At 37.7% G+C, this 10,962-nt stretch overlaps 1 protein-coding gene across 1 annotated transcript in view; it reads left to right on the top strand.

The window, feature by feature from the left end:
- Nucleotides 1–10,962, top strand: part of grin3ba (glutamate receptor, ionotropic, N-methyl-D-aspartate 3Ba) — a 51,907-nt gene that overhangs the window by 28,483 nt on the left and 12,462 nt on the right. Inside the window, exons 3-4 of the mRNA XM_079876652.1 lie at nt 8,333–9,425; nt 10,012–10,157. Coding sequence (XP_079732778.1) covers nt 8,333–9,425; nt 10,012–10,157 — 1,239 coding nt within the window. The remainder of the gene's footprint in view (nt 1–8,332; nt 9,426–10,011; nt 10,158–10,962) is intronic.

Genomic DNA, 10,962 nt, shown 5'->3' on the forward strand with positions numbered 1-10,962 from the left:
TGATTCGAACAACCTTGGTTGACTACATTGTAAACCATGGTTTGACATTGAGAGAGCAATAATGCGATAGGTGACCACACAGTTTTCAATAATAACAATCCGGTCTCTCTATCAACACTGTGGTGAATCCTCAAAAACATCACATACAGATGAAACAACTCTACTGAGTGCCATTTGAAAGAAATTCTGAAAGAGTAAAAGATCTGCAGCATGAATATGTGCAGGTGAGTAATGTACACTTTAGTATTCTGAATACACAGAACATTTTAACATGTAAATTTATAGTAGGCCCATACTGAACTACAAAATATTGTCTTTTTTTCCAGAGAGATTTGGTAATTGATGCTGATCCAATCCCATATGAATTTATCTTCACAGATGAGGCTGAGTTTAACCTGACAAAAGTAAGAGGAGAGAGAAACATCATTGTCCACAGAGATATTTTGAATGTCCCCCAATGTTCTCTGCAATCAGGCAGAATGGGGTCCTCCACCAGCCTGCCAACTTAGGTCCTCAGAACACGGCCCACATACTCACATTTTTAGACAGACTACACAACATTGTCACAGCAGAAGACCAAATAGATGCAGAGCAGAGGAGATACATTGTCATCTGGGACAATATATCTTTTCACCGATCTGCTCTGGTCCAAAACTGGTTTCATGAGCATCCACAATTTTAACTCGCACCATACTCTCCCTTCCTTAACCCCATTGAGGAGTTTTTTTCGGCATGGTGATTGAAGGTTTACGATCTCCAGCCCTATGTCAGGATATCCCTCATTCAAGCCATGAAGGAGGCCTGTGACCTAATGGATGCAGGGTCTGTGCAAGGATGGATTTGCCATTTAAAGGGTTAGTTCACCCAAAAATGAAAATTCTGCCAGTAATTACTCACCCTCATGTTGTTCCAACCCCGTAAGACTTTCATTCATCTACGGAACACAAATTAAGATATTTTTGATTAAATCTGAGAGCTGGCTCACTCCTCCATAGGCTTCTATGGGATCGAAACTTTCCGGCCCAGAAAGTGAGTAAAGACAATGTTTAAAATAGTCCAAGTGACTACAGTGGCTCAACCATAAGTTTATCAAGCGACGAGAATACTTTTTGTGCGCAAAAAACAAACAAAAATAACGGGTAATAATAATAAATAATAATAAAATGTATTAAACTATTAATTTTCTTCTATGTGGGCCTCAGAGTGAGGTCACGTAGTGTAACAGCGCAGCGCTTCTGGATTGTACGTCAGCACGTAGGCTCACTATTGGCCGACGCTGGTCATGTGTGTGATGCGTGTGACATACAACCCAGAAGCACTGCGCTGTTACACAACGTGAACTCACTCAGAGGCCCACACAGAAGAAAATGAATAGTTGAATAAAGTCGTTATTTTGGGGGTTTTTGCGCACAAAAAGTTTTCTCGTCACTCTCAGTGGAAGCTCTCAGATTTAATCAAAAATATCTTAATTTGTGTTCCGAAGATGAACGAAAGTCTTACGGGGTTGGAACAACATGAGGTTGAGTAATTACTGACAGAATTATAATTTTTGGGTGAACTAACCCTTTAAGAAGATTCTTCCCTCGCTGTCTTGTGAGAAAGGACATAGCCTGTGATGTGCAGCTAGACAAAGAGATTTATGTTTATGTACTACTATATTCTATTGAGGATATGTTCTGATTTTCATTGCAAACTGCAACCTTTGGAAATGCATGGGTGTATTGACTGATTTTACAATATGGAGAGAAATAAATATTTTCATCAATGTGCAGTACTGGTCTTGTGTGTTGTGTTTGGTCAATATATCATATCCTTTACTCTAACAATATCTCTAAAAATCAAACCCAAACTAAGTGTTTTAAACAGAATCAAATTGTATGAACATATATGTGCCATACAATGTCAAAATTGTGTTTGTGGATGGGTGAATTGTGTGTAATGTTTTGACAAACTGAGCCGTAAAAAACTGTATTTAACTACATTTTCATTTTCATAAGTGTAACGGTCTAGTCTTGTCAGTCACCTTTAGTTATATAGCGCTTTATACAATACAGATAGTTTTACAGAATACAGAAACAGGTTTACAGTGATAACAGGAAAATGATGCATTTCGGCTGTTGTTCAGCCTGAAGTTAGTTCAGTGTTAATTCAGTTCCGTGGTAAAAATCATTAATTATTAAATTAGTTAATTTCATCTATAAAGCAGTTCTGCAAAAAAAATGACCATCGTCCAGTTCAGTTCTCATACAACCGCGGCAGTACAGTCAGATCAATAATATTGTTGTTGAATATTAAGTAGCAAAACTGTTCATAAACTGTAGCATTTCCAGTAACAAGCTATTGTTCCAACAAGCAAATTTAAATGTAGGACAAAAAACATGGTTAATGGGGGTTACCTGTGGAAAATGTTGCCTATTAGTTATAATATGACATAAACATTAACGTTTAGCAATGCTACATTTCTGTTGTTTGTCACATTATAACTAATAGGCTACATTTTCCACAGCTACCCCCCATTTACCATGTTTCATATTTCTGATTAGTGTGACATTTCTATGTGACTCATGTGTGGCTTATATGAACCCATGGTCTTCAAGCCCAGTTATTTACAATAAAACTGGAGATTGTGTTAGAGGACATAGCGAAAGAAACAAATATCCATGGTCTTAAATGTATGTGCCTTAAAGAGTCAAGTGTCATAGATTGCACAAATGTGTGCAGCCCTAACACCTTTTTTTTACACAAGTAAACCCTATTTACCGTGTTTCACATTTATGATTAATGTGGAATCTGCATGCGACACATGGCTTTTGGACCCCTAGCCTTCAAGCTCAATTTCCTATAGGGGATCTGGAAATTGTGTTTACCATAGCTGTCATGTGATACCCAGTATAAAGCTTTTTAATCTCGTATCATCTTTAAAGACTATCATTTTTCATATTATGAATATTTTCATTATTAAAATGATATTTTCAGTATTTTATTTTTATCAGTATATTGTAGTCTAGCTAACTATTCTGTCAAAAGTATTGCTTTGTTGTAGTTTAACTGCTGTATGAGCCTGTAGCTCATCCAGCTAGAGTTTTAAAGTAACTTCACCAACACAAATGTCTATCCTGGAGGTATTTTAAGTATTATACGTAATCAGGAATTCATTTGTTATCTGATCACGCAGTGCAGTCATTTCAATTAAGCTTTGACTTCACCTTTAGTGATTATGTGCATAGACATATTAAGCATATTTTACATTAGGGGAATTATAATGTAGTAAATTCTCTCCGAGGAAAAAGGCTGTATTAGTATTCCAGCCACTGGTATAAAGTTACAGGAATATTCTGTCTCGACTGCAGTATGGTCATTTATGGTCATCAGTATAGTTATTTTTCTGATTGAACCACCGGAGACTTAAAAATGCAATTAAAGGACTAAGGGGCATTTTCACTACATTTATACCTCCTTAATCAAAACCATATCCCTGTGTGCATTTACATACACCGTCAAGTTAGAAGTTACAGAATGATACATTCTCAGCAATTTCTATACGTTAGATATTTATACGTGTATCTCCATACTTGTAGATATATATGTGTATATATATATATTTATTATTATTATAATTTTTATTTTTTTAAGGTTATAAATCTATAGGCAATGCAAATATTAAACTGATCAGATCAGTTGAATTAAATGATAGTCAAATGTATTTAAATGAGAACACATAATCAAAGGATTATGTTAATTGTATTAATTATGCCTTGATTAAACACTTATTATTAGGCATTGAAGGATTGAAAATAATCCAAGATATTTGAAATGAACAAAGACATTTGCTTTACCGTTTTCCACCCCCTCTTTCTACCACAAGGACCATTTGGAGTTCCTAAAGGCACAGAGGGGCTGATAGTGATCAAGGCCTGTAGGCCAAGATGTGTGTACTTTGGGGGTCGATGAATTGTCACACCTTTGGGGGAAGTTGCAATTATCTGATTTGTCAGTTTGAATGTCTCACATTTTGGTTTTAGTCACATGGTCAGGGAAGGGATAAAAGAAGATTGTACCTGATGCTCTGTCTCTTTGGTGCTCTGGCTTTTTTGATTCTCGGGCCCTGCTTGGCTTTGGGTCTTTCTCTCCCCTCTTCCCTCTCTCTCTCTCTCTCTCTCTCTCTCTCTCTCTCTCTCTCTCTCTCTCTCTGGTAACATTTTACATATATACAATTAATGGTATAAGTTATTATCATCTCATACATCTATTTTGTAACTATTTTAAGTGTAACCATATATTGTCATTAAACCTTTTCAATTACAACTAATGTGCTAACTAGTTTTGATTTGCTATTAACTTTGAAGTGCTAACTATTGCAATACAATATGGTCACTCTCTATAGCAACGCTCTCCCACATATTAAGCTATTTTAACTGCGCTTATTTCCGTCGTTGGTATAAGTAGCAGTGGGTGGTAATAGACAAGAAATGTACAGTTTTACACCATCTTGCTGACAACGTTTCTTTTGTCATTCGGCAGTCTTGCAGCCTGAACCCCTGCAGGAAATCCACCCTTACAGCATGTTAAATGGTTTTGTATTTATACATTTGTAAAATGTATATATGTTTAAAAATACAATTTAATGTTTAATGGAAATCAGGACCAGATTAATCCATTTACTTGTGCATATAGAACCAAAGTAGGAAAAAATGTTTGGTATTTATATAACAAACTGTAGAGTTTTGTTTGTATTGTGATATAGTCCTATTTACACTGCTTGAAAACTCTTATCATTGAAGGCTGGATGAAGCCTTAGCTATCTGCTCACTTCTCCAAATTCGTTTTTTTTTTTTTTTTTGTGGTAAAAAAAAAGAAAGAGCAAAAGCACCCTCAGATGTAAGATTAAAGTGCCGCTGTTATATGAGTCTTGCTCAGTTGAAAAACTTTTTTTTTTTTTAAATGAAGGGAAAAAAAGACAGAGGACCCCTGAGATTTAGAACTCGATTGAACGCAGTGATGTAATCTTTAATATTCACCTCACAGAGTGAGAATCCCCCCCCCCCCCACCCCCATGTAATGAAATGTATTTGCTCTGAGAAATGAGTGTATAGCACAGAAACACAGAATCTGAAAAACAACACAACACACAGGGATTATTTGTTCTCTGAGGTGCTAATGCTTTCTGAAAGTTTAATAATAGTCACACGGATAGAAATCTCAGTTAGGAAATCAGCTTTTGCAGTGGCTAACTTATTATACCCTGTCTTTTAACTTCTGCTTTCACACCAGATCAAGTGTTCTCCGCGGGTCAAACTAGGGCTATCAGGAGAAATTAATGATGCAGGCAATCATTTTTTTCCCCTTTTATTTTCTCTGTTCTCCCCTGTTTTAATGGAAGTGTGCAGTTATGGTCACACAGAGTGCATATCATTTATGGCCTCATTTAGCCACACATCACAAGCCTTTTTCACTCTGGGTTTTTCATCTTCCCTCTGTGACTCAGACATTGCCCTGCAAACCTTTGACTACTCTACATCCCCAGCTGATTTATTGATGAAAATCGATCATTGAACTAATTCATGGCGTATATTCTGCCATAAAAGCAGTGTGGCTTGGCTGTGTAAGAAATCACAATTATGTGATATATGCAGAACATCACAATAGTAGAATATCCAGAGCTGCATGGTGGGTTATTCATCTATAAACCATGCTATATTTACATATTTGTTTGTTTACTACATTGTAGTAGTAAATGCATTGTCTGTAAAAGGTCATATATTGGTTCAAAAGATTTAGTGTGATTCATTCAGGTTTCTCAGGTCATAATCCTGTCCTTTTGTCTTTGAAGAAAGCCTTGAACTTCAGTAGGCTTCAAGAGTGATCTATATTTCCGTCTGTTCTTATTCTTTTCTTCTGCATGCTGTGAAACATATTGTTTGAGAATTAAAGATTAAACATTTTGGTGTGTAATTTTAAACGGATAATCATTGTGCCAATCAGTAGCTCTTGAATAAGGAATAATTATTTAAATCTTGGCAGACGCACCATGCAGCAAATTTGACAGCTGTGGCACTTCTTTTTATGACAGTTAGACATGATCATCTAGAGGTGTAATTTTCGTTTAGTATTCAAGGGGACCTGGGTTAAAATCCTTATTTAATACAGACACACACACACACACGCACACACGTTTTATGTTCCATGGGGACTTTCCATAGACATAAGGATTTTTATACTGTACAAGCTGTATATTTTATCCCCTTACACTAACCCTATTCCTAACCCTACCCATCACAGAAAACTTTCTGCATTTTCAAAACACATCACTTAGTATGATTTATAAGCTGTTTTCCTCATGGGGACCATAGAATGTACCACAAGGATTTCAGATATTGCCATCTTTGTGGGGACATTTTGTTCCCATAATGTAGGGTTAACTAGGACACACACACACACACACACACACACACACACACACACACAGACAGACAGACAGACAGACAGACAGACACACACACACACACACAGACACACACACACACACACACACACACACACACACACACACACACACACACACACACACACACACACACATAATGACAGAATGTTTTCTTCATTGTATGGACATTTTGATCTCCTTTTGTGTTCTATAGGGAATAAAGTCATCTTACCCTTAACGTAAAATAGGCTGATAATATATATATAATTATTTAGATATTATTCCAAAATTGTCATGTTTTCACTGTAAAAATTACCATATTTCTAATTATATATATATATATATATATATATATAATTATATATTTTTTTAAGCAAGATCATTCTTTATTGATGCTCACACAGTTGCTTCATGGATTCTATGGATTCTGTCGCTTATATAAAGTGATGAATGGTCTTTGTGCACAAAAACGGTAAACGGCACCTTATGTCTTTTGTAAGCGTTTTTTTATTTTTTTTTATCGGAGGCTGTTCTGTGTGGTCATTCAGCAAAGCATGCAGCGACAGTGAGATTCCCTGGGCGGTGAGCGTGCGCTGAGTTCCTGTGCAGCTCACACTGCTGTTTCAAACACGCGATCGACTGAGCAAATGGCATTTTCACACAAGGCTGACATTTAAACACTTAGGTGGTCTTGTGTTTTCAAAATGGAGAATTTTGTCAAAGGCGATGAGTTTGGAACACTGATAATATTTTACTTATAGTGGACCTAAACCCTGTAAATATGGACATAGAGTATGAAATAATAGTCAGAAAAATCTATTTTTTTTAAATGGATCAGTTTATTGAACACTACAAAATTAAATAAAAATTAAAAAAAAGTTTGCAAATGTGCTTTTTGTTGGCTATCATGTTTAATTGCACATATAGAAGAATATGGAGCTCATGCTTGAGGAGAAAAAAAATCCAATTTGGTGCATTTGCTGATATTTATATGGCCAAAAATTAAGATCAAATTTTGATAATTGTATAAATCAATGAGATATTTATTACAATATAGCAAGCTACTTACATAAAATACATATAAACATAATTTGTTACTCTACAGTATATCTCCCAATAATATGTCTTAGTAAGATGATATTTAAATGCAGTTTTATGATCAAAGCTCTGTAGTTTTTATTGTGGGGGCAAAAACATATAATGCAACGCAGTGTAATGATGATTGAGAGACAAATATACAAATATATGTTGTTCAAAATCCTGATGTATTATTTGATACATTTTAACACAATTTAATCTAAATAAAAAAAGATGTATGAATATTCAAGTAAACTTAAGTTGCTTCAGTACAGTAAGTATTAATCTTGAAATATTACTAACAATAATAATTCTTATATCTACTTTATAAAAATCAGTAAAGATTTCACTGCAAAAAGACACGTCAACCACAACCTGAAGCTGCCATTTTTTTAGAAATATACTAAAATGTGTTTTACTTATTAAAAAGCACAAAAGTAAACAATCAGATGACAGAAGATATGTAGTAGATTGTGTACAACGGGCTTTTCATCAAAGTTTTTATGTTCATAATTTAGAGGTATTTTTGCTCTTTAAATACGATACAGTAGGCTTTATAGGGTTAATTATCAAAGGTAAAAATCTCTTAAAATTTAATATAAAACTGTAATGCAGTCAACAAAGCTGGTACTTAAACCAATTAATATCAATCAATGCCATTATATTAAAAGACTATAAAAAAAAGACTAAAAAAGACTATAGCTATAAAAAATCTTCGGTTAGCTAGAGATTCAGCAAAAAAAGTGTTGCTCTGCCATCTCATCACTGTCTTTGCTTTTGCTGGATGCATATATATTCCCCTCACAATTCTCATGTCCCTGCTGTGCTCAGGTTCTTGTCGAACACTTCGTTCATGGGGCTGACAGGCCCGGTGCGAGTACAGCGCTCGCTCTCCAGGGTCCTTACCTCCCAGCGCTTTCACATATGGAGCCTACAGCGGGACCCTCTGGGCCAGCCAAGTTGGGTGACTGTGGCAAGCTGGCAGTCGGGCCGTCTGGAATTAGAGGAACAGAGCCTGTGGCCAGGCATGACCCAGCACCACCGGGAGGGCGGCCCAGGGATTAGGCTCGGCGGACGCTGGCAGGCAGGACTCCCAGTGGCAGGGAGCAGATTGCGGGTCGTGACCTTGGTCGAGCACCCGTTTGTGTTCACACGGGAGGTGGACGAGGAGGGCCAATGTCCAGCAGGTCAGCTGTGCCTTGACCCTCAAACCAACAGCTCTGAAGTCCTCAACCAGCTGTTCAGAGAGCTGGAGCAAACCAACAGCAGTTCACTGCCAACTGACATGCGGAAATGCTGCTATGGATACTGCATTGATCTGCTAGAGAAGTTAGCCGAGGACATGCACTTCGAGTTTGACCTCTACATCGTAGGCGATGGGAAGTACGGGGCGTGGAAAGGGGGTAGATGGACTGGTCTGGTGGGCGACCTGCTCAGTGGCGTGGCTGATATGGCCGTCGCCAGCTTTAGCATCAACTCAGCTCGAAGCCGAGTGATAGACTTCACCAGCCCCTTCTTCTCCACCAGTCTAGGGATCCTGGTGCGCAGCAAGGACACAGCTGCACCCATCGGTGCTTTCATGTGGCCGCTTCACTGGTCCATGTGGGTGGGTATCTTTGTGGCACTGCACATCACAGCTCTTTTCATCACCCTATATGAGTGGAACAGTCCGTTTGGCATGACCCCGCATGGACGCAACCGCATTAGGGTCTTCTCTTACTCGTCTGCCCTGAACCTCTGCTACGCCATTCTGTTCGGCCGGACCGTTGCCAGTAAAACTCCAAAGTGCTGGACGGGCCGCTTCCTCATGAATCTTTGGGCCATATTTTGCCTGCTGGTTCTGTCCAGTTACACGGCCAACCTAGCAGCTGTCATGGTGGGGGAGAAGACCTTTGAGGAGGTGTCAGGGATTCATGATGTCAAGGTAAAACACTGCATTTCATCTTGAATTACTAAAGAAATATACAAACATATTTGATGTAATATTGTGAAATATCACTATAATTTTTAATAATTGTTTTCTATTTTAAAATATTTAACAAAATAATGTATTCCTTTGATGGCAAAGCTGAATTTTCAGCACATTAGTCCAGTCTTCATTGTCACATGATCCTTCAGAAATCATTCTAATATGCAGATTTTATGTGCAAGAAGCATTTCTTATTATTATCAATGTTGAAAACAGTTGTTCTGCTTAACATTGTTGATGAAACCATGAAGATGTTTTGATTAACAGAACATTTGAACAGTACACACATATTTTTTGTTGATTGACTAAAACTGTGTTGTAGTATGTCTAAATGTGTATCCCTTAAAATGAGAGATCTTGATACTTTTAACATAATATGGTGAATGTCAATTGAAAAACAGTTTTTTACAATTGTACATGCACAAGTCGAATAAACTATAGTAGTACCACGGTGCATTTTAGTACTATTTTTGGAAATGATGGGATTATGTTTTCAAACCTTTTTCACTCAGTCAGTTCACTTTTCATTGCTTTTTTCAAGCTCCATCACCCGTCTCTGGGGTTTCGCTTCGGCACAGTTCGAGAAAGCAGTGCTGAGGACTATGTGAAAAAGAGCTTTCCTGAGATGTACGAGTACATGAGGCGCTTCAACAAGCCCACCACTCCGGATGGAGTCTCTACACTCAAGTAAGTGTTTGAACCAGGAGAGAAGACACAAAACATAGCTTAACATAACTTGGGCATACCAGTGGTGGAAAGTCCCAATGAAAAGGTAACAGTAAGAGAAAACAAGAGAGTGGTTGAGAAATAATCAAGCTGAATTTCTGTGCAGCCTTGAATGAAAAACACTTGCAATAAAGTGTATTTAGAAAGCTATCATCATAAAGACTCGCACTCACATAGACACATTTATATTCTGTTAAGGCAATACAATCAAGTGGTGTTGAGCAAAACAAATAAGGCTTTCAAAGGAGATGGGCATCTTGGAAAAAGCCTGAAGGGATCGAGTTGAGCTCAGAAATGGCACAGTGCTGATGGAGACACAGCAATAGGAGGGCAACATGCCAGTTCTTACAACCTCAAAAGCTCTTGACACTCCTGTGGGTCTGCTTTGTATGACGCAGAGTTAAAATCATTTCTTTTTCATGTGGAATTATGCACACCATCCAGCTCACTTGATTTAAACCGACGGAGTCGATAGCAACAAGTGTCAGCTCTCCAGGCTTTCTGTCTGTTTTCTCGGTGTCCATTCATCCTTGAAAGAACAGACTCCAAGGAGAGAAGAGAGGCAGTCACTCTCAAGTCAAATCTAAACTTGCTGAATGAGGCTAAAGGTTCTCTTCAGAGACGAGCGTACGCTTACAGGCGTGCACAAACACACGCACACAGCGATTCATCCTCAGATTCAGGCTCCCACATAGTGCAGTATTTACTTTGTACTTTCTGTCTTTATGATTGATGCCAGTTTTCTTCCATGTCAGAAATCCTTCTG

This window comes from Squalius cephalus (genome assembly GCF_949319135.1).
Source record: "Squalius cephalus genome assembly, chromosome: 7".
In the NCBI taxonomy this organism is placed as follows: domain Eukaryota; kingdom Metazoa; phylum Chordata; class Actinopteri; order Cypriniformes; family Leuciscidae; genus Squalius; species Squalius cephalus.